The sequence below is a fragment of the Rhea pennata genome, chromosome 3, assembly GCF_028389875.1.
Source record: "Rhea pennata isolate bPtePen1 chromosome 3, bPtePen1.pri, whole genome shotgun sequence".
Taxonomy (NCBI): domain Eukaryota; kingdom Metazoa; phylum Chordata; class Aves; order Rheiformes; family Rheidae; genus Rhea; species Rhea pennata.
Genome location: NC_084665.1, coordinates 10,579,849 through 10,606,755, shown reverse-complemented (window position 1 = coordinate 10,606,755; position 26,907 = coordinate 10,579,849). Strand labels below are relative to the sequence as shown.

General features: G+C 43.6%; 1 protein-coding gene across 4 annotated transcripts in view; it reads left to right on the top strand.

The window, feature by feature from the left end:
• The window catches only part of PAK5 (p21 (RAC1) activated kinase 5), a 136,118-nt gene that overhangs the window by 50,661 nt on the left and 58,550 nt on the right, over nt 1-26,907 (top strand). For 3 of the 4 annotated variants that reach the window (XM_062571543.1, XM_062571542.1, XM_062571540.1), the window contains exon 2: nt 22,423-22,637. In XM_062571543.1, coding sequence (XP_062427527.1) covers nt 22,434-22,637 — 204 coding nt within the window. In that variant the 5' untranslated portion in view covers nt 22,423-22,433. Of the gene's footprint in view, nt 1-18,026; nt 18,061-22,422; nt 22,638-26,907 lie in introns of those variants that run through there. The other variant, XM_062571541.1, reaches the window with a different exon arrangement.

Genomic DNA, 26,907 nt, shown 5'->3' with positions numbered 1-26,907 from the left:
TAAGAACATGAAAAGATGCAGACCAAACGGGGTTATGTGGTGAAGGAGGAAGTGGAGAGCTGCTGACTTGCTGAGGAAAATACAAAATAATAGAAATAATTTCTTTCACGGTCCACTCGCTCTTTACTGCTCTGTCTACAGAGACCTTTTACAAACCAAGCTTCTTGTAAGTTAATATTTTAACTTATGCTGAAAATGATTCATGTCTGGTTACCTTCCCCTGAGCAGAGTGTTTCATTAGACTAATTCTGTAAATAATTCACTTTGAATCATCTTAACATGATGCATCTCAATGAATTGCAGGCTGATGGCAGGCTTTTTGTGCATGTTTCTCCAAGCTGAAAGCAAGCTGACCTGCATGTTTTCGTTCTTTGCTGCATTCATATGGAAACTTTTGCTGTGCTGGCCATCACTATTTTTTTCTAATTCTGGATTTTCTTTTTTAATAAAAACAAGAGATTAACTTCATTAACGTGAATGGAAGGTTTAATTGACCTCTTTTAGACAAATCTCTTTTCTGGAGAAGCTTGAATTAAAAACCCACTTCTATTCCTGCAGTTTAATTGATTATTTTACAGATGAGATACCACCAATGTGCAATGATTGATTAAGCCTTAATTTTCTAGGCTTTAGAAAGCTGAGTCTGTAAAGATACAAAATGAATCACACCTGTCCTGAAATCCTGCCATATTAATATTTAATACTGATTTTAGGCATCAACTGTTTTCTTTTACTTTTGTTTTTATTCTCTATCCTTGTAATCGTAATTTGTGTGTATTTCCTACCTGGTCCTTGCAGTGCCTGAATTTGTCTGGTTGCATCTGCATTACTTTATTCTGTGTTTATTCATTGCAATGCATGATTACGTTAAGGAAAAAAAAAAGTATCTGTTACCATGAAAATCTAATCTATTAGGGACATTTCCTTGAACTCTTACTATTTTGCAGGCAATGTGGGGAGTCAAAGGGCAGAAGTACGAGACTCAGCTATTGATAACCTGAGGTGACGGCGAGGATAGGGGCAGAGTTATGGTTTGAGATGAAGCTGGGTTTAGAGGTCAGTTTAGTGAAGGATGGAGGAGCGGGCGGACGCAGCACGGGAGGGGCAGTGGGCGGCGTGGAGCAGAGCAGAGCCGAGCAGGCCCTCGGAGCTGCCCTGGAGAGGTGGTCCTGGGGAGCCCAGGTTTCCCGGGAGAGGAGATGGCTGGGAGAGGTCGGAGGGTTGTTCGGAATAAACGGGTAACGGCGAAGCAGTGCAGAAAGGGCAGAGAGGCGGCAGCTGGGGTTGGGCTTGGGCTGGTAGAAGTAGTCCTTTCGGGCCAGCTCCAGGTCAGCTTGGATTTGGGCAGGAAGATGACTGAATTGAGAGTCCAGGAAAAAACGCGTGATGTCGCAGAACCGCAGGGAATGCAGTCTCTGCTCCGCAAAGTGCAGACGGAGAAGGAAGGTGCTATCAATTTCCCTTTGCAAACTCTTCAGATTTTAAGTGTGCTTTTAACCAAGAGAAAAAACCATCCTTCTCCTCCCCTTGATGTGTAATTTCCTTGCTCTGATAATTGCCAAGTGCGGAGAGCATTCGCCTCTGTAAATGTAATGGATGCCAAGGGCACTGGAAAGCTGTCATCAGACAGGAGAGAGAAAAGCTTTTCTTATGTTTCCTGGAGCAGAGTTTAGTAGAGCATTGCAACTGCTTGAATTCGGCTTATCGCTGTTTCATGTGGCATCTTATGCCTTCTTTCTCTAAATTAGAAAACTATTTATTAATAAACTGACATACAAGTAGTGTTTTTGCATGTTAAATAGTGAGATCGATTCATTCCAGTGGGAGTATACTCTTTCTAGGTTAGAAAGTTGAAAAAATGCATATAGTGGTAAATATGTTAGATTTTATTTACAAATATTGACTCTGAGCGTATCCAAGTCAGCAATTTCTTGCTTTCCTTTTTCTTTCTCTTTTCTGATGAACTTAAACTTTGAATTTTGACTACTGGCTTTGGTTCAGCCTTTGTTCAGGTTTACAAAATGTTGATTAAGGAAAACAGTTTAAGTTGCTGAGACTTTGGTTTCCATTTAGACATTGGAGATAGTGGCAGCAAAAGGGAGTGAAGCAGACTGGCGTTTCGGCTGGGTGGGATTTTACAGCTGGATATTCTCAGAACAGTTTCACGGATAATTTCATTTTGGGTGACGGCTCCACACCTGCTAAAGTGTGGTAGGGTAGCAGATTTGAGCTGGCTTTAGTATACGTCAAATGGAAGAAGGAAAGACATCAAGCAAATAGATGATCAATGCTCGGCTGCGTGTTATCATCACTGTAAAATTGTAGAAAAAGGGCTAGGTGCAAACCTTGGTTGTTTGGTTGTTATATAATCCAGTGTTTCATTTTATCTTTTCTTTCTGTTTATTTATTTATTTATTTATTTAGCTGTTGTTTTTAAAGATTTGTCACTTTGGTTCTCACGCCAGGGTTCCTCTAGCTTATATTATGGAGAAAGGAAATATGAAATAAGCTTTCTCAGATGAAGTCACCCACTCTTCGCCTCCTCCCTCCAGCTTTGAATGTGCTGTCACCACTTGGAGCTATTTTCCCCATCCTGCTGCCAATAGAGGGAAAGAGTGGAGAAGAAGGCAGCTACTTCTGGGGTCAGAGCGCTCTTCCTCTGAGAGCTAGGTGCCGAATTGCTGGAAGGAGGCTCCCTCCACCAGGCTGGGTGATCGGCACCCGGGGCTCTGGCGCTCCAGGAGCCGGCGGCCGTGCGGATTCGGAGGCAGGTGTCCGAGGAGGCAGGACAGGCGCAGCCGTGGTACCCAGCTTTGCTCTCACCAGAAAAACAGGAGCAAAAATTTGTGCTGCGGACTCTAATAGATAGACGCTTAGGATGAAGTTTGTGAGAAGGAGGTTTCCACTAGTAAGTCAAACCCTGTGTAAGGAACAGTCACTCCCCTGTAGTCAATCCTTTTCTTTTTGGATTTTTCCTAAATACCTAGCTGCATATTTGGCACTTCAAAAAGATGAATCAAAATACCTCATTGACGGATATTTTAATAGCAGCATGGGTAGTTGAGGCCCACTTGGCAGCCTCGTTGTAGATGCAACGTTTCCAGTCGGAGCCTTCCCGGGTGGGAAGGGAGGTGCTCGCACGGACTTTGCGCTTACTTATTCATATCGCGTCTCATATGCGGGAGAGCGAAGCCTTTAGCTTTTAGCATCCTGCGAATTGGTTACTTTCAAGGGCAGGCCACAAGCAGTAACCGCGTGGGGAGGAGATCATGCTATTTCCATTTAAAATATTCAGCCTATATATAATAAGGAGAACGGTCGTTATAATAACACAGTTCATTGCCTTCAGAAGAGTAAAGGGAGGTGACTGGAAAAGGTATTATACGCTGCAGAGTGCTTTGCATAATCTTTTTAAAAGCCTTTTGGGACTTCTTCCTGCTTTTATTATGAAGATGGAAATAATTTAGCAAAACACAGGGAAATAATTTAGCAAAACACGGTTGTCAGTATTGCTGAACTGAGGGCGGCGTGCTGCACGTGATTACAAGAGCCAAGGTGGGTGCAGAGGGTGTAACAGGAGGCTGGGTGAGGCTGTTCTCGTGATGATGTCTGTGAATGCTTTCCATGCATTTAGTCTTTCTTTACTGGGTAAAAATGCTGTTCAGAGGGTTATCTTAAAAAAACCCTCATTTGCAGTCTTTCCCTGTGTAGATATGCCTATGTTGCTGTGTGGTCATGGACTTAGATGAGCGGATCCAGTGCTCAGAATTCCCCCTGGTTAAGATCCAGTAGCAGTCACTTATATCTTCTAAGTTTGTTCATTGATTTACTGTTAATTAAGTAGACTGAGGTTTGCTGCTGACTAGCACTAGTGAATTATCTCTTTGTGTCTTCTTGCAGCTAAACAGCATTGCAGGTTAGGGCAAAGTATCTCTTGGTATGAACTTTATGCAGGCTCCTAGCGGCATAAAGAATGAATACGTTCTGCCAAATATTTCAAGGATTTTGTCCAGGGGATTAATTACCACAGCACTCCTATTGATCATACAGATCATCCATATGGCCTCGTTTTGAAAAGTGAACTATTTCCTGAAATCAAGGCGTGCTTTCCTTCTTTTCCTCGTGCTAAATGATACCTCCTTTGTACACCAAGTCTTGCATCCTAACAAGAAACACACAGTAACTCATAGACTTGCCAAACTTGCAGATGATCCAAAGTGTTTTTCGGCAGTGTTGATTTGGTTGGATACGTTGCATTCATGAAATCCATGTGCCGTGGAGCCTTATCAAATTCACTTGAGCCCCCTCTGATGAGCAGGGTAACTTAAAAGTGAAACCAGCTTTATTCTGGTCCAGCAAAGAGTAAAGTTTCTGACTTACAAATGGAAAAGCCATAAGCATGTTACACATGACACAAAAGAAAGCCGTAAGCCTGTTAAAGGCAGGCCTTTCTTTCATGGTGCAATGCAGCCTTTGGGTTTTGTCATCTATTTGTTTGGGGAGTTTTCTGGTTACTCTTAAATATAAATGGTGTTTCAGAGCATATCTCAAGGACCTTTTTTATTCCTGTGCTAACTTCAGGGACATATTTGTGTTGCAGTCTTGCACTTAGACTTGCCTGGCATCTCCAAGGATGCAAGCGGCAGACTCTTGAGCCTGCTGCAGAATTAATCTTTTCAGAAAGAAGTGAAAGGCCTTAGCGCATTGGTTCTTCTCGAACCTCTCTCTCAGAAAGACCGTGAATTGTGTTAGAAAGGTATATTGCAACATTTTGCAAACCGCACACCATGAACGTTGCTTGCAACAGAAGAAACAGCTGCCCTTCAACAGAATTTTGTTGTTTGGTTTGCCAGCACTTTACAGAGACTGTGTTTATCATGTTAGTGCCTATCAACAGTGGCTTCCGGGGTCCTCAGGACATGGCAGTGGAATATTAATTTAGTAATCAGGTAAAGAAACCAGGTGGAAAGCGTCATAGTTATTGAAAAGCAGCCTCCTCTTCTTGTAATTATTTGAATAATCCTTACAAAATTATAGGGCCTACCAGATGTTTGGATTAGGTCTGGGCAGCGCTTCCCCTTGTGGCATCAGATTCTCGGGAAACCTCAGCCATCCGGTGTGAATAGCTGTACTGTCCTACAGCTTTGCTGACCCAGAGGTAAAGCAGTGCCTACAGGAGACTTATGGAGGAGAAGTTACTTTTACTTCTGCTTCACCCTATGAAATGTAGGTAAGACACAGAGCATGCCCCCCAAGGCCTTTTGAACCTCTAGTCCGAAATATACAGTGCAGACCTCTGCGATGCATAAACCACTATCATCTTGGCTTATAAGGTCTGCAACAGGAATGGTGTTAGGTTTGTTTCCTCTCAAAGGAAGAAAGTCCAAAGGAAGTTTTCGGTTCGTTTGCAGTGCAGCTTTGGTTTATGAGCAACTTAACTCTTGAAGAATCAGATACCCTGGGCTGACAGTGTGCATCAATCTAGGGATCAGTCCCCTGCGCAGAATACTGTCCCGCTGATATATGAAGTAGTGTTCCCTCAGATTGCTCTGTTTTCTGTGCACCCTTGCGATTCAGAGAAGGACGAACAGGATAGATAAACTTCCAGTGGAAAATTGCTCGTTCTCTGTTGCCGTAGGGTTTCCGTACTCTGGAGCTCTCTTCACCCCAGGTGTGGTAGGATGCTCCTTCCTTGAGAACACATCATGGCACAGCACTTCCCTGGGCTAGGTGCTCTCACAAGGACACACAGGTGCATGCGCACAGGAAAATTTAAGGGATTGAGTTAGGGATCAGCTGCCTGTTTACCCACAACCTGCTTGAATCTCTTCCCCCAAATATCCCTTCACGGCAGATGGAAACAGAGCCCCGTTCGGGCGCAGCAGCCTCTCCCCGCTCCAGTGCCGTTTCTGCTGTCCATCAGAGCTCCTGCAGTCTTTGGTAACAGGAGGAATACTTGGATTTTGCCACTGAGTTATTTTACCTGTACACATCTCAGATTGTCATCATCCACAAGGAAGAGCTCTTTGCCTATTCTAACCTTCAAAATGAAACCTGAGGCCTTTGCTAGACAGTGTTCAGATTTGTGTTTAAGGTGCAATATTTGCAATGTAGAGGAGCTAAAGAAAAGCTTTATGTTACTGGAAGTGGAAGATCCTTAGCTTATATCCTTCCAGTCAGGAAGAACTCTGCAACTCTGTCTCCTAAAGCACTGCTGGTTTTAGATGGAAGAAACTATTACCAGTTCTTTGGGAGAGTTTTGCTGAACACTTTTCAGTTGACTTGGTAATTGAATCATTTGAATTTCCAGGAGGATGATTATGACAAGTTGTTGAAATAAAGTTTTAAAATTAAATAAAAAGGATGAAATACCTTTTCAGTAGTATGCATGGAGCATAGAAGCTAACTTAGAGGGGTATGTTGTAAAGATTTTATTGTCATTCATTCTCAGTATCTTCAGTCATTTGAATATCATGGCCATCTTAAAAATCATCTTTCTAAAAACTTTATATTGCCCCATGAAGCATACACTCCATCGTCCTGTCTGGTATTTATCTTGAGCACAGAGAATTTTCAGATCAGCTGGAACAAAGACTGCCAGAGAATTTGTCAAATTATATGCCCCAAAATTTAGGGAAAATATTAAGATGACATTTTTATGTTTTAACTTATTTCAAAATAACTTTTCAATTTCATATTTCTTAGTATTTAAGAAAAGGAAATAATGAAAATGCAGTAGAAGATTTGATTGAAGAAAATACTTCATTTGACCCTAAATCAAAACTTTGTTTTGGTAAGGAATATGTTTCCATTTGAGATTGAGCAACTGCTGCACACTTATTTCTTAGCTTAGCCAGCAAATTTCATGATTGCTTTTTGCACGTAGTGCTAACCCTGCCCATCCTTTTGTTTTCCCAATTGTATCAGCAGCTTTATTGGAGTCTTGCCGTAATACAGTGTGGAACAAATGAATTAGGGAACCTACCAGCCTCTAGAAAGAGCCATGAATGCAACCAGAGTCAGCATTTACAGGATTCTTTTTTTTTTTTTTTTTTCAATTCATGGGGTATTTTTGCTACAGACACTTTAAGAAGGACCTGCCCAAGCACAAATATACTAAGTTTGCATCTTCCCAATTCATTCTGCCCTGCGCTGTGCTAGCAGCAGCCATGGGGTATAAAAAGAAGGTGCAGGCGCCTTGCGGGCGATCACTGCTGCAGCCGGCATCGTTTCTGGGGTAAAGCAAGAACTGCTTGCGCTGACCCCGTGAGTACCTGCCTGCCACATACTGAAATTCAGTTTTGGGGGGACGTGGCTCTCTCCTCAGTCCGGAAGCGGAGAATATGCTGGAGTCCGTGAAATGTGAGCACTGGGTGCCCTGCTGCCACTGGCTTTTCATGGGAGACGAGGATCAGTCTCAGCCCTGAGCTGAGCGGTTCTGTCCCAGTCTCGCGTCTGCGATCCCTGGCAGTGACGTTCCCCCGTTCTTCACACAATCACAGAATGGTTGAGGTTGGAAGGGACCTCCGGAGATCACTTAGTCCAACATCCCTGATCAAGTAGGGTCACCTTTGCATGTTGCAAAGAATCATGTCCAAGCGGGATTTGAATATCTCCAGAGAAGGAGACTCCGCGACCTCTCTAGGCACAGTAAAGAGGTTTTTCCTCATACTCAGGTGGAACTTCCCGTGTTTCAGTTTGTGCCCGTTGCCTCTTGTCCTGTCACTTTGCCCCGACTAGGCAAACAGCTTTGGTGCCTCCCTCCACCTAAATTGTGGCATGCCTGGACTTGAGCTTTTACAAGGAAAAGCCAAAAAGAATTCCCCTGACTAGAGATTTTTGATGCAACGACAAGGTACTATTTCCTGTGAGATAAAGGTAGAGTTCTTCCCCTCTGCTTTGGTTCAACATCTCCCTCTCTGCAATAAATAAGATTTCTCAGAAAATGCAAGAAGAGCATTTTGTCTTGTCACAGACTTCTTGCTACAGTGTCATATTCTCAGTGAAACAGCCTCAGCTGGATTGTTGATTGCAAATTCGGTTGGTCTGTGCTGCAGACTCAGTGAAGGCTAATGCCACTCTGTTCAGTCACAGGCATCTCTTCTGAGAACGAACTGGCATTTTGACATAACTCTTTGAACATTTCCAAGCAGCAGAAGCTTGTGCAGGTGGTTACGTGGCAACTTCTCTTTGTGTTTCTGGGAGTCATCTTTGCTGGCCATGCAGTCAGCTTGCTGCCTCTTCCAGCAGCCTCCCTTAGTTTCTTGAGCAATTGAAAGTGTCCTTTGGGACCATTTCAGATGAAACACTTTGTCCTGTTGAGGCAAAACATGACGTTCCCAGAAACAGATTATGGATGGGCCCAGCAGGGTGTTTAGCGAGTCGCATGTAGGCATCATCCCTCCAAACGAAGGGGTCCGAGCAGCTTTCCGTCTTCCCACCTCACCTCTCAGAAGTGACCGTCCAGCACGCAGGAACCTGCCCTTTGTTTGCAACCTAACTACAGTCAACAATATTTTTTATTTCAATCATTTAAAAGGTATAAAACAATAAAAAAATCAGAGTAGCATTAATCATTTCTTTCTTTTTTTACATTAATCATTCAGAGATGAATATGTGGTTTTCACATTTGTCTTGTGTAAAATTTGATATTATATTATGGTGCTCATTTGCAGTTCCGGTGGCTGGTCTCAGAACTGTCACATAGTTTGAAAGGCATGGAATAAATGATCTCAATTTCTCCCTAAAAACATTTATCTCACAATTAAATGGAGAACAGGTGAGACCTATCACTTCAAAACTGACATTTGGAGATGTAAAAATACAAAATCTCATTTTAGTTCTAAAAAAAATGATATTGAGGAACTATTTAACTGCGATGATCCAAGTGGAAGTGGACTGAGTGGTCAACGCTTTATATACCTTCAGTGTTCTGCATAAAAAGTTTATGGTTAACTTTATGAAGTAGGTAGTAAGCTCTGGAAACCCTTGAAGATATCAATTCTAATTTTTAATATGGAAATGAAGCATTGCCTCACAGCAATTTGGTAGTTGTGATAAAATGGATTGACTCTCAAGCTGTTTTTTCAGCACAATCCAGAGTGAGAAAAGGACAAACAAATATTTAAGAGAGAAAAATTTAAAACAGAATATGTGCGTTTACAGTTCTTTGTAGATCGTTCAAATATTTTTCCTTCTGTTACACATTAGAGTGGTACAGAGCAAAACCCGATACTAAGATAGGAAATCCACAGGGATAATGACAGAAGTGATTTTAATATTCCATGCATTTGCTGTGTATAAACTAATCTATAGACATTGTTGTTATCATTTTAAAAATATTTTTAAATATTGAATAATCCAGTTTTGTTCCACTTCATGCTAAATAGGCCAGAATACGTGTTTCATCTTTAAGAATATTCTTGCTGTCAAAGATTTTCTGTTAATAATGCCTTAGGAAGTATTTATTTCTGTTGATCATTTATTGCAAATCGATCTTTAATACAAACATTATGTTAATGGGAAGTGTTTTGCAAAAAAAAAGGAGAGAAGGAGGAAGGGGATTCCTGAGAACCAGCATAGCCCATACTGTTCCAAAACTAAAACAAGAAATATAATTTGCAACAAGTTGTTTTCCTCCTGGAAAGCTGCAAGTATAGTTTGCATGGGTAGAACCGATGGCACAGCGAAAGTATCAGTGGTTGCAGTCAGAATTTGCTTTTGAGGGAGGCTCTCCGCACTCGGTGCCGTGCTCCTTTAAAAAAAGTTGCGTGTGAGGTTCTTCAGTTTTTCTTGAGAAGAGGCATATATTGTTATAGAAAAAAAGAAACAGCGTGTGAAGGTAACAGCGAGACTTGTGCAGGAGCTCCACAGCCCCCGTGTCACCAACAGCTGCGCGTTTTGCGTACCCTATCGCTCGGTGCGGCCCGAGGAATGACGCGTGCTACGTGGAAGCGGTTCTGGAGACGGCTCTTGGTCTTGGCAGGCTCAGGAGAGCCGAGGTGACGCTGTGACACTTTGGTCCCAGGTTGCTCCCCCTCAGCTGATACTTATGGCGTATGTCCACAGACATGACTAGCAGGATAAACTATTTTTGAGACCTAGAGACCATTTCACATCTTTTTTTTTTTTTTTTTTTTTTTGAAGAAAAACCTATTTTTTTTTCTAAATTACTAGATTACTAACGGGTAAGTGAAGGGCATTTGTGAGGAACCACGTGGCCTTGTGATCGGTCCTTGCTGGGAAGTGTAGAATATAGCTACCACAGCGGTCGGTGCAGCGCTGGGGCACTGGTACATTTGTGGTGCTGTCTCCACGGCCCCCAGGAAGCGCTGCGGGAGAAACTGAGTTTCACGGAGTTGAAAGTAAAGCTTTACACACAGAAGAGTAACTTGATGGTCTAAGTGCCACATTCACCGTCCTGTAGATGAGTGACAACCCAGCCGTTCCCCTGAAGCTTGGCCAGCCAGCTTTTATCACTGAAGAAGAGGCACAAAATGCGGAGAAAGTGTAACCTGGCGCATAATAGATGAGAGCAATATTCCAAGTGCCTTTCAAACACTTCTCTAATTCTGTGCTCTTGACTGATTTATGATTTCATATCCTGGCAGTTCTTACAGTGCAGTCGTCTCAGCCTAGAGAAGCGTCGAGATTTACTAATACTAATGTTTAGAATTAGTAATATGGTTTCAGGAGTCTGCATTTGATATTTCCTGCAGGCACTCCAGATGCGTTACCTCTCTGCTCTCCAGATAAATCATCATTTTTATTCTTGACAGTGTTTCCATTTCCTGAAATTTTTTCCTAATTCAAAACATAGGAATAAAGAGTAGCTGCTTCAGCATCCTAAACTGTGTTCCTTATAATATAAAAATATTACATAATAGTAATATAAGAATATAAATGTGATAATAATAATAAATTAAGGAAAATATTACAACTGCTCTTAAGCTTCAGAAGGAACTCGAGATTAGGGCTGTCTTTGTAAGTGCCTTCTTTAATAGCCCCTCTCTGTGGGTGTCCTGCATTTCCTAAAAAGTTAAAACCATCAAACTATCTCAAGCCAAGCATCCAAAGGAGTATTTGCTTCTGAGAGTCTGAAACCTTTTCATTTGCTAGGAGTAGAAATGGTTTGAATTACCTCCAGAGTTTTTTTTTTCCCTTTTAATCTGCCCTGAGCTATTGCAGACTAATTCATTGCAGGAAAATCTCTCTACTTGCTGTGTGTGTGTGTGTGTGTGTGCATGTGTATGAGATAATAGAGAGTGATGAATACAATACATGCATTTAAGCTACTCATTTGAAAATTACTGAGCATTAAAATACACTGGGAATCAAAGGCTTCCAAATTAGGAAAGCACATGTCAGTCAGTATGTGCAAATGAATCCTTGTACGAGAGTAGCTTTCAATACAAAGAATGAGTATTGTTCCCTGGAGTACATAAATCCTAGTTTGGCCACTCAGTACCAGCTTTTAGTTTTTCTCTAGAAGTGTATGTTGCCTCTTGTTATTTTTTTCCTGTATCTTGTTCCGTTGTGCATTTCTATTAGATGTTTCTCATGGGCCAGCTATCAAGAGACACCCTACTGTGCTGTGGTGTGACGAATGAAGGCATATTCCACCATAAGCAAGGTATTGTGTGGTTTAAAGGAAACATTGACAAGTCCTGGATGGCTTGCACTTATTTAAATGTATTTTTATTATATTGCACAGTGTCATGGTAGCCCAAAAAAATTGGCCAATTTGACCTAAGATTGAACTGAATGCTGTAGGATAAATGAGGGTTTTTAGGAAGGATGTCATTTATGTGCTTATTGGGTGTGGTCTAGATATCAGTCATTCAGTACCTGTTTTTCCAATATTAAAATACGTATTTTAAAACTGTTCCAATGACTTAAGAGAGTATGTCCAATTTCAAAAAGAATTTGGAACCTTGAAAATCCATAGGATTTGGACAAGTAAGTTGAATCTTCTTGCCCGTTAAGCTCTTTTTGTGCCTAAAGCTCATTTAGACAGGCTCTGAAAGTAGCATTTCTATGCTTGCTTTGAGTTAAAACAGATAGTGCTAGGCTGGAAGATGATTAATTTTTCATCAGTGACATTATTTACGTGCATAAGAGCTTAGCAGCATGGTGCAGCATTCTAAAAATTTGACCCATACTGACTGGCTGAGTTTGTTCATTTTTTGTATATCATTTTTGTTACTACCGTATGGCCACTATTTATAATCGTCAGCTTGATTCATGGTTAGGTTCATGTTGAACCTTTTTAAGGCTTTGTTTTATTGTCCCCGAGCTGAAATGCTTAAATAGTGTTATGGAAATGTACAGGATTAGAAAGGAAACAGTTAGGTGGATGAGCTAATGGCTCTTTGGAGGCTGCGGCCCCTGGTGTTGGCAGATGCAAATAAGTGATGGATAACATTTGGGTTTTTAGGGAAAACGGGGCTCCCAGGAAGCCTTTCTTGGCCAACTAAAGTAACCTACAGAGTATCTTACCTGTGAAGTGAAAACAAATTGCTCTTCTATCCCAACTCTTATGTTCGTTCTGTGTTATTTTGATCTTCATTTTTTCATCAGAGTACCTGATCTGCTTTACGCATGGCAAGAGGAGCCAGATGTTGACATGCCTTCTGGTCCTGGACTGTCCTCTCCTCTTGGAAGGCGTCTTCCCTCTTCGTGGTCCGCCGTCTAGGGGCTGAAGAGCAGCTCCTTCATCCCTGCTTTTGTTGCAGGCTCCTACTTCCATGCGCTCCCCTCCTGGCCACCTGGTATCGGGCCCTTCGCGTACCGTCGGTGCTCTCCCACCTCCGCGACGGCGAAACGCGGGGCGAGGGAGCGACCGGGCGCCTGCTCCCTGAGCTGCGCGGGGGCTCTTGAGCTGTGTGCGGGAATCCTCTGCTTGAAAAATCCCACATCCTATGGATGATTTTGAAAGGAAAAACATACCAGCATATTTTTTTTTAAGGGAAGTGGATGTGCTTCCAACTTCCACCTTTATCAGAAGAGCCTTTCTAAGGTCCCTGTGAGCACCCGTAACATCGAAGACGGAGCGGCCTGCGGGCAATCACTGTGCAGGGTCTCAGCGACGTGCCCAGTCTGATCGGAAACCCAATGAGGCTTTTAAGAGCTTTTCCATTAGCTTTATTGGTTTCTCATTCAAACCTCTCTGCTTTCCCAGGAATTGCTGCGAAACAGAAAGTTTGAAGTAAATTCCCTTTAAAAATTTATGTTTCTATGTTATGACACAGCTTTTTGCTGGCGAAAATCATCTTCTGATTCCAGCCAGCAAAATATCCCCACCAAGCAGCCTAGAGCAATCTTCAAAGGACACAAGAAACATGGAACTATTGTTGCTGCCATTCCTTAATTTAGCAAAATATTTAACATTTGCCCCACTTATATATGAATGTGTGTGTGTGTGTGTGTATCTATATAGATATGTATATTTATATACACAAATGTGTGTGTGCGTGCAGCAATGCAAAACACCGAGTGAGCCCTCCTGCGGCTCCCTGGTGCCTGCCGTCCCCGCAGGGCCACCTCGCCCTGGCCGGGGCCCGGGAGCGGGTGCGATATCACCGGCTTTGCAGATCCAGGCGGACTCCTGAATTTTGAATTTACTGAGATTTGTACTTGGTCTCCTTTCACGTGCCTCCCCTGGCAGAGAGGAGCTTCACCGGCGTAAGCTGCAGGAGAACTCTTACGATTTTTACCTCTCGCTTAGAGTATTTCGTAGCGATTTATGCTGCCGTAAGTCAGTAAGCAGACACCAGCTTTCTGCTCACGATGGAATTCTTGCCCTGCTTACGTTTATCTGAAGTACCGGCTATGCAAGCTGGCTTGACACGTTAATTTAATTTGTGCTTCACAATTCATACCCTTTCATTTATGATCAAATATTGGAAAAGGTTATAATTAATCAGCGAATGTGAACGGAAGCTGGCAAAGCTAATGCCGTATTATTGCATTTTGTTTGCTCTGTAAGAGAATAACTGAAGCCCCAAAGAAGCCGAGGAAACGAGGAAACCGCTCTACGCGGCGACGCTCTGTGCCAGGCGGCCGTCCCGGTCTCGGGGGAGATGAGTATTCAGCAAGCACGAAGCCGATTTCCAACCGTTAATAGCTTGCCCGTTTCAGTGCTGAAAGGGGCGATGCCGATTACTCACTAAAAGAACCACAGGGAATCACGGAATAAAAAGCAAAAACTGCCAAACCTAACGCGGTGCCCTCTTGATAATTGAAAGTGAACTAATTGTTGGTCGTTAAAACGTGCTGCTGGGCTGAGACCGACGATGAGAAGTGCCCCCCGTCCTGAGCGGGCGTTCACAACCCTGCCACGTGCTTGCGAAGCGGCAAGGTTTACGTAGGAAATACTCGCAGGCTTCGCAGGGCGGCTCGGCGTCGTTCACGGGTGCTGCTGTAGGAGCGCCAACGGTTTCCTTGGCTTAATAGGACACAGCGTTTGACTGCTGAATCACTGCAGTGAGAGAAAAAAAACAGGTCTTCTACAGCGGTGATAACAATTGTTAAAAGCACAGGTTTTTTTGATGCAAAAATACGTGGCTCACTTTATTATTACAGCTATCAGCTTTATGAGGTTAATGTATGTTTTTACATATGTGAAAATTCCCCAGTCATTTGCTGTGGTGTTAGTCTGCTGGGTCATTTCAGATGCTAATTGCTGTCGTTAATTCTCATCAAATGCACTTGGAATTCCTTGGTAGTTTTTGAGCTACAAGACAAAATAAACCTTTCTTCTTTCTCTAGTTTTTAATATAAATGAGCAGCTGCTGAGAAGGGAAAATAGAAGGCTCCCACCTTTTCACTGGGAGCAGGATCTGGCATATGGTTACTCTGTAAATCAACCAGAATTAAATAGGCTTCTCTTTTCCCCATTGGAGGGAATTACTGTATTATTTTTATTTAGTGTGTGAAAAAATATGCAAAAAACTATTAACCTTAGGATTCAAGGCATCCTTTTTTTCCTTCTATTCCAACTACCTCAGGTTTTTACATGCTGTAAATGCAAAATATGTTCTCTTGGGCTTTGTACATAAAACCGGACTTCAGCTTTTCATTTTGCCGGCCCCTCTGAGTACCCTCTGATCTTGCATAGAGGGGAGAGATGGCCTGCCAAAGCCACAGGATGCAGTCAGAGCACGTGAGACTGGATAAATAGAGCAACCTGTCGTCTCTGAAAGCGAGCTGACGGGGAAAACTCAGGGATAAGAGCTGCACGCGGTTTTAACTTTTCGTAGGACGTATATCGCTGCAAGTCTTTAACAGTGCCCTAAGCATAACTTTATCGTTCTTTGAAACAGCATGCTGTTGGATAGAGGCCGTGCAAAATGTTGGAGCTTGCACAGGCAGTTATTGCTGTGCACATTTTGGACATACATAATTTTCAGTGGCCTAAAACAAGTTGGTGAAGACTGGAGAGTTCTTTGGTTTCTGTTCTAGTAGTTGCTTTCGTGCTTTTTGTGTTGTGTCGGTAATGCTAGACTTCTTGCTACATCCAAACTTGCAGCCAATGTGTGGTAGATCTGCTGGCCTAGAGGAGGTGTGTTTGCTCCGACTTGAACAGGCTGGTCCAACTCCGAGGCTGCACAAGCATCTAGGAACGGCGATGAGCTGAAGGTGGTGGGACCAAGGGCTGCTCTAAGGAAAGTGTGGGCCACCCTGCAGCATGGAGATTTCCCCTGCTCTCAGCAGGGCTGGCTGGGGTCCAAGGACCTCTGTGGAGACCCGATCCCTCGCCAGAGGTCATACAGGAAATTTGGAGACCCTGTTGCGCTTTGGTGGATCACCGTGTGAAATATATTTGTGTGTAGAAAGGAGTGAAATGAAAAGGAACCATTTATTCTAAGCCTCGTATAGCTCTAGTAGCCAGAGTGTGCACATTAGCATGTAATTCAGCTTATTAGGAACTGCAGTAAATTAAGTGAAAGATGCGGTGCTTGCTCTTGATGGTACGCTCTCAGTCTCGCCTCTGCCCCGGCAGCAGCTGGAGGGAGCTTTAGTCGCTGGTCAGCCCATACCGGTGGGCTGGCAGTGCGCCTTTCTCCAACAGAAACTTCAAAATCGCGAAGACCATGATGCTAGGGGACAGCTTTTAAAAAATCTACAGCCTTGTGAAAAAGCATTAACCCGTTGGGATGTGCTGCGGCTAAACCTCTAGCGCTTTCATGCTGTGCTAGGAAAAGACCTATGGGCTTGTCGTGCCTCTGTCTGCACGGTGCAGCAGAGGGGCAGGAGACCCTGACCCCTCTCCTCGGGTCCCTGTGTGGTTGTAGCCCATGCAAGTGCCGGGTGCCGCTGAGCCACGCACCAGGGACACCTGCTGAGGGGAGGCTGGGCGGGCAGGAAAACGTCCTTCTTCCTGCTCACGGCCTCCAAGATGTTCCAGATGGTCACTGATAGCCCAGGGAGAGCTGGGGCCGCGTTCAAGTGCCCTTCTCTGAGCTGGTACGCTGCTTCCCACCACTGCGTCCCTCAGCCTCAGAGGGTGTCTGCTGGCCCTGCCAGCCCCAAAGCTACAATAATAGGAACAACTGTGGAGCGTCAGAAATGAGGTCATTCGAGGGCTCGAAATATGCAGAGTTTGACAGACATAGAGAGAATATGTGCTTTAAGGGCACTCTGATAACGGCCAGTGCTATACAAATGCTCCTGGGGAGGGGATGAGTGACCCCACTCAAGCCTTCTGGATGGCTGCTTGGGGTCTGGAAGCTGGAGCAACCTACTTGCAGCACAGAACATCCCATCAGGGAGCCTTTTGTCAGGGGTTTTCTCATGACTATGCTAATGGCCGGTTCTCTTCGGTGTTATTGGTGCCGCTCCACCGGCTTCTGGGAACTTGCAGCAATTTATCTGGGCAGAGACTTTGGCCTGAAGCTCCCATAGGAAATGAGTGTGTGGTACTTCTCACATAGGTTATCGAAGGAGGTAAATTTGGACTTCTTGATTATATCTAGAACAAAGGCCTATGATATATATGAGATACAGATTATAGCTCACATATTTATCATGGTGTTTTATTCTACGCCCCCATTTGCCATCAGCACAGGTGGGGGAGGCAGTGTTTTAGGTTCATCAGAAGGAGAGGCAGTGCGTAAGTTCAGTTTTCTCCATCAGTGTTATGTTTTGCTCCAGTAAGTGTCATCTCTGTATTCTTTCTGGTGTGGATTCAATGAAATCATGGTGTATTTATACCTGCTGCTTTCTTGTAAAGCAAAAGAGTGTCTTTTCTGGACTCTATGTCACGGTTAGACTGCAGGTTAGCGGAACTCCTCAGCAGAGCAGTTTCAATGCAAACATGACTTTCTTTCCAAATCAGGAACAGACTTCCTTTCATTTTATGATATCACACTTACTAAACTCTCTGGTTACTGTAATTGAAGGGCTGCGTCCTCCAAAATTCCCATTTATAGACACAAAATGAGTGCACTGCTTACTGGCACATTTCAGCATAAGTGAAGTCCAGCTATAGAAATATCCCACTATATCCACAGCAGTGAGCTAGTTCAAGACCAATGCCATCAGTAGTAGATGTTAGGCTTCACCAGGCCCTCTGGCATTGATTATCACCTCGTAGCAACCACGTACGCGTTGCTGAAATCAGCCAGCTTATTTATTAGCAAAACATATGCAAACAAAGAATAGAGGACAGGTATCCTGGTTGTGTTCATCTCAACAAAAATAACAAAAATAGTAACAAATTAGGAATGTCACAGCTCTCATTTCCTCTTTTTCTGTAGGGGTGAGCACAGGAGGTGCCGGACATAAACACATCATCTGCCAAGAGAACTGGCTTGTTCATGACTGTTGGATGCTGTTAGGAAGAATTAGGTTAACCGTGAGCACTCCGACACGGAGAAGGATAGCAAGAGATCACCATGCCCTGGCAGCCCTGCATAGCTTCCTTGCAGTCACTTTGCCTCTGTTAAATGGAGATGATTGCCTGGCTGTCTGTGGGATGTTTTCCTGTTGTCAGGAACTAATGCTGTGCTCTGCCACAGCAGCAGAAGAGTTGCAGTTCTGAGTGACGGAACATCTTTGGTAATAGGATGCATTTTGCACTCTTTTTAGAAATTTGGTCATGTTGGCCTTGCACATGTTATCTCCAGCATCCTGGGTGACTGGGGAGGTCAATTATCTTTGTCTTTAGCAGCTGACGTGCAGTTACCTCTTATTCCCAAACCAATTTGTTTGTAGACCTTGGAGAGCTTTTTCGCTTATTCACTTGTCCAGAACGTCTTCTATTTCCTCACCTGATTAAATGAGGATCAAGAGGGATATGACAAAAAGAATCAATCATCTCTCCTTTTTGAGGTTTGATGACAACCACATTGTTGGGGATATATTGGGAACTGAAGGAGGGCTCTTTAGACAAGCAGGAGATTTCACTAGCTTGACTGGCCCCAGTTCACACCCTCAGATGCATTCCCGAGGTGGCTCTATTTCAGTATTCTGCTTGGAAAAGGAGGGAGAAGTCAAAATTGTTGTTCTTCTGATAAAATGTACTTTAAAAAAATTGTGTAACTAATTCAGAAAATGCATTAAGAATATGTCCATTGAATTATTCCAATATGGCCACACAACTATTGCCTGTACATCAGCAATTGTTTTGCACTGGTGCAGATGTGCCTGTGATTTCATAGTCATGGAAACAGGGTGCTTGCATTATCTGAGGAGTTTCTGGGAGTTGCAGCTGTAGCCCTTCCCCTGAAAACCTGTTCTGACCTGTAGTATCCATCCACCCAGCAGACACCGTCGCCCAGGATCAGTTTGTGTATAGAGCATACACAGCTCCAATCCGAGCTTTAATTGTTAGTTAACCTTCTGTTCACAAACCTCAATTTGAGCATAATATAAATCCAGCAAAATGTTTGCTTTCAGCAAAACAAAAACACTTACATGTGTGGTGTTCTAACATTTTGTATCTATGCCTACAGTTGCATAGAAGGCTCTCTTCTTTGAGAGAAATCAGGGAAATGAAATTTCCATAGAATTATTGTGTATATTAATAATAGTAATTTAAAGGAACCAGGGTAAGGAAAAGTCAGTGTTGTTTTTCAGTGAAGTGGAGAGACCCTGCTAGCTAGTGAAGTGAAAAGCCAGTGCACAGCATTTATTACTCATATTCTTCAGGCTGCACTGTCCAGAGCCGTTCTCACCCACTGTGAGGGAACGTGGCCATCATCAGCCAGGTTTCCTCAGCCACCGGTCACAGCTAGGAGGCCAGCAGGAGCTGTTCTCAAGCCACAGCTATACATAGCACTTATGTCTTCACCCACATGGCTGAGTTGGGTCCTTGCAGGGAAGCAAGTTCGTCCTTCATGGTGTGATGTGCCAGTAGCTCCATCTCTCCAGCTCTAGTTGCACGGTTGAGTTAAGCTGATCTGAGCGTGAGTTGCAGTCTGAAGGGAAGGCCCACTTGCCCATACTCCATACTCAACTCCCCGTTGTGAAAGCATGACCTTAATGTCAAAATCAAGACCAAAATATTCTGCTGAGAAAGTAAGGGGTGCTGCATGCTGATAGCTACCACTGGGCCAGATTTTGCATTTACCTCTAGCTGCAATAGTATTAAAACAGAAGAGAGCAATTTAACAAAAAGCAATTTGAAACCAAGAGAAAGCAATGTCTTCTTGAATTAATTTTCACTATATTAAAATAAAATGACAGTGCTGCTGCATTGCCAGCTTACTTTGTTTTATCTGGTGTCTTTTGGGGCTCCAGAGAACTTTAAGCAGCTAACAGTTGCATTAGTGCCTACATGCTGTTTTGAAACCGTGCAAATACTGGCATTGATTATATAAAGAAGTACATTTCTAGAACCAATTGTTTAAAATGTGGCTCCAATGCACCTTATAGATTCAAATCCCAGACGCTGAATGAAATCAATCCGCTCCTATTGATTTGAAGCCAGCTATGATTTGTGGAGCCCAACTGATGAATGGCAAATGCCAGCTACTAACAAAACTGCAGGCTGCAGTTTGAGTCTTTAAAATAATCTTTGAATGGGCACTAAACATGAAAACTTTGGATTAGACTGGAAACACTTCTGCTTCTATAATTGGGGTCTTGGTTTCTTAGAGCCTGACTGAGACCAGATCCAGACCGGTGGCAGCAGGATGGTTGAGCACTGAGAAACTGCATGGTACTGGTGTGCTGTTGAAAAAGAGGGGGAAAAAGTGGCACAGAGTATGGGAACTGGAAAACGGTGCAAGTAGCAAGGTGATAACACCTTTCAGAAGAGGAATGTGAAAAAGATGCCCGAGGTAATAAGAGATGGAGAGAGACTAAAGAGCAGCCCATGTCAAACAGGGTAGAATGACTGTGGGGAGTGCAGAGACGGGGAACATAAGCAGTGAGAGGTTGAGAAGATAAGACTGGTGAAGAAAGGCTAACAGATACGGGTCTGCTCTGCCTGAAGAAAAACGCACAAGGGAGACAGACATCTGCAAAAATACAGAGGGAACTTAACAAGCAGTTGGGGATCAATTTCCAAATAATGGACCTAATCTTTAAATAAACTGATGAATGGAAAGAAAATAGAATAAATATCTGATTTGCATCCTATCTGTTATGCAGCAGAAATATGACCTTCTTTTCTTCACTGGGTTTCTCTTCTCCAACTGTTGCACCTACAGAATCAAAAAGTTAAAGAAAAAGGCAAACTCAAACATTCATCCTAGGAATGACCAAAGCTGAACCATGAAACAATGAAAAGCATTTGAAATTGTCACAAAAGGCATGATAAGAACCAAGTGTGGAGCAAGTTCCCAAACTGACAAGTATTTCTTAATTTTTCTGAATCAGAATAAATATTTTAGAGACAATTCAGATTGATTACCTCTGACCAGCTGCTGGCTACGGCGCACCAGCTAGGTGAGCTCAGTGCCAGTGTTGGTAAACATGTAGTAAGAGTAGCTCCTTCTCCTTTCCATGAGGAAAGGCTCTCCCAGTCCTTGAAACATAAACCTAAGTTCAGCTGAGCTCTAAGCTTCTAGGGGTGGTACCATGCTGTAACACTGATTGCAAAAAACATCTGAGTTCACAACGCAAGTAGTTTCTGGAGGATTTCCTTCACTAGAGATACCTTTGGTTGAACCCTCCTAGGATATTAACAGTAGGTTGAGACAAACAGATCTGTACTGTTGTCAATACATAATAACCAATGTGTCAACAAAAAAAAGCTCTGTCTGCCAAGCCAGTGCCCTAAAGGTTAGCTTCGCTGGGAGGCCAGGTCCAACTAGGTACCTGCCAGTGAGATGTAAGCTGGGAAGGCCACGCTTCCTTTGCAGGTCTCCTGTTGCTCACTGATGTGCATGTGTTGGTGTACTCCGGGAGCCAGTGGTGGTGGAGGGCTGCTCTCCCTTTGTACAGCCTGCGCAAGGACCAGACAGGCTTCCCACACAATAACTTGTAGAGCAAAGAAGCTGCTCTTTACTCCTCCACTCTCCCAAATGAGTAGGGTTGTTACTGTTGTTATTCCCAACTGCATTTGCTAGCTGGGAGCTAGCAAGCTGCTCCCGCCAACGGGCATAAAAGCAGGTGCTTCACACAAGACTGATTCTCCCTCCCAGTAATGTTCCGCATCGTCCTTTGCGATGGGGGTGCGGCTCTGTCTAGCTGTTGGTACTCAACGCATGACTCACTTCTCACAGGAAATAATTTCTCTCCAAAAGACAGGTCACACCATGTCAACGTGGTTATATATGAGCTGATATCATGGGTAAGCAGAACCCTTTACAAAAGCAGATGAAAGTACTTAGGACAGGATAGAATTAGATCCAAGTTCTTTGTCTATTTTGTATCACTGAGATGGTGTATGAATAAATCCTCCTTTCATTTCTGCTAGGTAAAATCTAAATATGAACATTTAAGGACCAGAATCTCAGCTGGGATGAATTGTCTTTACACCAAGATCTGGTGTATAGTTTTACGTTGCAAGTTCTTTGTGTGTTTGCTCTTCCACCATGTTAGGCTTTGGCTAATCTTGATCTTGTCCCTAAGCAAAACTGTATGTTGCTTCAGCAGGTACAGAAAGCTCAGGGTTATGAACTTTGATGGACTGTGTCCCATGTGAGTAGGTCAGCACACAGAGGCATAGAAGGTAGGATCTCAGACCTTTTCTCCTGGGGATGGTCCTGGGCATTTCCTTATTTCTTAAGGTATATGAATATGCATATATTAGAGAGCAGGCTAATTGAAATCTCAGATTCTGTGATAGGAGGTCAGACAAACTTTCCTTACATAGACCTCAAAGAGAGTATTTGTAGAGTAAAGTTCATGCAAGGGTTAGGCTATTAATGTATACTGAAATAATCAATACGGTAGAGAGAATGGCTGCAGACAGAAACAGAGTTTAAAGATTTTTTTCCTTTCTTTCCTGTTTCCTCATAACTTCTCCAGGTTTTTCCACCATGTTTGGAAAAAAAAAGAAAAGGCTTGAAATTTCTGGACCTTCTAACTTTGAACATCGGGTTCACACTGGATTTGATCACCGAGAGCAGAAGTTCACTGGACTACCTCAGCAGTGGCACAGCTTGTTAGCAGACACAGCAAACAGGCCAAAGCCTATGGTGGACCCCTCATGTATCACTCCTATCCAGCTTGCGCCTATGAAGGTATTGTACAGAGCCTCTATTTCTTATCACCTTTGAATTTCCAAAGATAGCTTTAAGTGCATTTCGCTTTGTAGAAGCAGTACTGCTGTGCCCTCCAAAGTGAATCGAAAGTTGTACTTGATCTCTGTCCAAAACCCCCAAATCTGCACTTGAAAGCGGATGGGTGGGTGGTCATTTCTGGCTGGAGTCCCAGTGACATTTTTATCATGCAGCCCAGGCAAAGCAAGTCGCATGATCATAAGCCACAGAGTCTGGGCCATCGTTTGCCACACAGTTTCCCTATTTCTATTTGCAACCAAGTCTTGGAGTTCTGAATCTGGCAAAAGACTATCTGGTTATTCTGATGTAACCTCTTCCATGTATTTATTGTTTCCATTGCTAGAAATACAGGGAAGGTTAGAGTGAGGTGACAGGTAGTCAGCGGCCTGAGCTTATCTGAGTCCCAGATAGCTGTTTTCACGGGAAGTAGGGAAAGCCAGGATATGGATAGAGCTGCAAATACAAATATTTAATATTGAGACTGAAAGGAAAAAACTAGCTGTTATATTTATAAAACCTTTAAAAATGTCCCAGAAGCGCATGCATCACGGTGTCGGGGCTGGTAGGGGCCATGCCTTGGTATGCTCTCAGGCTATAGAAGAAAAAGCGACAAGTCCCGATGGAGGCTTGAGACAATACTCTTCTGCAGTATAAAGCTCCTTGAAAATTAATTTAAGAATGATGCTTTAGGCAAAGGCAGTTGGGAGCGGGGAGAAAGGGAAGAGCACAATGTGGGGAAAAGAAAGGGAATGGCTATAGGAGCTCTGATGGGAGCCTGGCCTTGAGAATGGGTTCAGGGAAGATCAGTTTGTGGGATGAGAGCAGACCAGTCAATTAAAGGTGTTCAGTACCTGCACGTACAACATGTTGAGGGAGGTAGAAGCTAGCTGGACTGCCAGGATCAAGTAGTGGCACCCCATGGCTTGACATCCACTGGTAGCCATTGGTGAGCAGAGCACCAGCATCAGTAGTGGGGCCGATATCACTCAGTGTCTTCATCAGTGACAGGAGACAGAGCGCATCTGCAGTAATTTGTGCACACTGCTGATTTGTTGATGCACCAGTCAATAAAACTGAAGATCAGAGAGACCTTGTAACCTTGAGAACTGGGCCAAAAGAAACCTCAGAGAGTTGAGCGAGGAGAAGGGCAGAGGTTGGCAGCTGGGGCAGCAGAACCCCGTGTGCCGGTGCAGGCTAAGCAGTAACTCTGCTGGAAAGGATCCGGGGACATCAGGTGGGATATGAGCTAAGCACGTGCTCTCGTTGCAGATGGAGCAAACTGCATACTGGGCTGTGTGAGGAAGAGCGTGGCCGGGAAATTCGCATGTCAACCTGCAGCTACTCGAAGGGGAGTTATGAAGGAGATTGAACTGAGCTCTCCTTAGTGGTGGCAGGTGGTAAACCAAGAGGAAATAGCCACAGGCTGTGGTGTGATTCGGATAGGGTAGCTGGAAAAAAACTTTACTCGGCTGCTGGTACACCACTGGAACCAGTGTGGCTGTGGGATCTCCATCCTTGCAGGTTCAAGATTTAGCTAGACAAATTTGACCTGATTTAATGTTACCAGTAGTCCTGCTCCAAGCAGGAGGTTGGACAAGCATCCGGGAGTCCCTTCCCACCAATGTTTCTGGGGCTCTTCATCCTAATGCCCCAGTAAATCACACCTGCCGTGCTGGCAGTTACCATATACTCTGCCCACCACATAGAGCTCACACATACTTTGTCATTAAACCGAAAAATAAATTTAGGATTTCAAATTCATGTGGATTTTTTGCCGTGAAGGGAAAATCAGATAATCCTGAGAGCCCAGTATTTAAATTTGGTAAATGCTCTTTGCTAAATTTGCATTTGCTGCCTGCTCCTAAAGATTGGGATTACTGATCAGGATTTCCAGGCATTGCTACAGTACGCGGAGGGTAAAAGAGAAGTCTTGACTTTTTGCTGTGATAGAATATCTTACTCTGTAATAGATGCCCAGAATAATGAGGGTTTAAAAAACAGGCAAATCTTTGCCTACTAGTGGAGAAAAGCAGGTGTATTCCACAGCCCTTTTTAGCACCAGAATATCCCTAGGTATTTTGACATGAGTGAATAAAGATGTTTTAAAGATGAAAAACTCATTTTATTATCTTGTGGCAGTATCATCTCTTTTTCTGCAATTCCAGAGCCGTAAATCTGTGAGCTTAAAATGCTTTAAAATATATTAGCTTTATCAACACCCTGTAGGCAACATAAATCTGTGTCTAAGCCTGCAAATGTACATATGCATATCCCAGTTGGTGTGTATCGTTGTAGTGAAGCAGTGTACTCAGAGGTTTGGGAAGGATCGAGCCCTGAATGAGTAGCTGAGCATTTCAAGGCAGAAAAAAATCACTATTGGCTATTTCTAAGAAACTCTCTGTTCCTGCTAGTCTGTCCGTATACCCGAAACGGTCGCTTTAACGCGGGCGCATCTGCCTTGGCACTGCCTAGCTGCAGTGGGGAGCCCACTTCTGAACACAGCGTCCCGGCGGCCTCTGCCCGCGTCCCAGCAGCGAGGGGCCGGGCCGAAGCACGGCCCCCGGCTCGAGCCCTTGCTCGCCCTTCCCCGAGGCGGGCTCGCCGCAGCCCCGACGTGCTCGCCGAGGGGGCTGCCGCGGGAACGATAGTCCGACCGGGCGGAAGACGCGACTTTTGAAGCAGATTAATGAAATTACAGTTAATCCCACTCTGAAGGTGTAGTTAAATGAGGAAATGTGATTAAGACGGCAAGGCACAAAAAATTGTGCCTTCACCCTCTAGTTACTTTTTCTATCTGAGACTCAATTAGAGCCTGTTGAAATAGGCCTCCGTTGTGATGCTGAGGGGGGGAAGGTTAGTTTTAATAGCAGCTGGGAGGCAGTGACTGTAATCTGAGAGCTTGCTTTTAGCCTTGTAAGAAATAGTTCTACTGCGTATTCATTAAAAGTTAACATACTTTGTTTTGATATATCTTAAGTTATGGAGCTAAACTAAGTTGTGGCCACTTTAAAACTGAAAGTGTTTGATGTTGTTAAAGTAATACAGGATAAACATTTCCTTCAGATAAGTTTTTACACGTGTGCACATGCACTTCTATCTTTAGTTCTGTTAGAAAGTGATATAGTCACTTAGGCTCCAGACTCGTGATATTCTCCATGTTTTTTTTTTTTCTTTAATATAGTTTAATTAGTGTGCTTGTAAATGTACTGAGGTGCAGCTGAAACAGGTTCATAATTAAGTGGGTTCTGTGTCACCACCATATTAACTCAGGCTGAGGCATTAGTCCCGAGTTAGTCCATTTAGTGGTTTCAGGTCTTATGGCAGCTCTGTCACGTTGCAACTCTGCGTTTCTAAATTTGCTGCCTTTTTAATTACTTCAATATGGACGATACACACTGTGTGAGGCAGAAGTGTTGGTGCTAGTAGTTACTCCTTTGAGGCTAAACAGTCGTGCAGATTCTGGAGGCAGAGTTTGACAGAGGATTTTGTTGGGTTTGGGGACAGAATTGATACTGTTCCCTTTGGGCTTGATCCAAAGCCTAAGCAGAGGTGGGGAAAGACTTTTCTTGACTTACGCAGGATTTGCAGCCTTCCCGGTCGGTACTGTTTGCTTTTTGCTCAGTCTGCAAAGCAAATGGGACCTGATGATACATACTGTGCACTGAGAAATAAGGTATCCCTTTGGTAAAACCCATAAATGATAAATAAACTCACTTCTCCATCTAAATGACCTGCCATACATTCAAAGGCAGCAGCAAAGATGAAGAGGCAGAGCCGTGGCCTCCATACGCCTGGGGTGCCCCGTGCGGCAGGGAGGCTCGTTGCACTGCCTCTGCCTTTCAGAGATCAGAGGGTTATCGCCCTTCAATATCAGAGTTTGAATCCAAACCTGAACTGACTGCAAAAATTCCTGCTTTTCAAACACACGGAAGGACGATAATGGAGTTTCCATTCTCAGCGTGGATGACCCGGATAGCAGCGAAGTATTGTGTGTGTCGAATTCTAACGTGAACCAGGAAAACATGGCAGAAAATACTGTGAAGACTAGAAAGCAACAGTGCTCTTGATAGCTTTGTGGTGGGGAGAGAGGTGGTTTTGGAAAAAGGTTGTTTTTTCACTGAAAACTTTTCTGCATGAAAAATGTGAGTCACCTCTGTCTTCTTGTACGCAAGATACATTTCATGAACTCTCAGATCCTAGTTTTAGGCCCTCAGTCTGCTTGTTTCAGCCC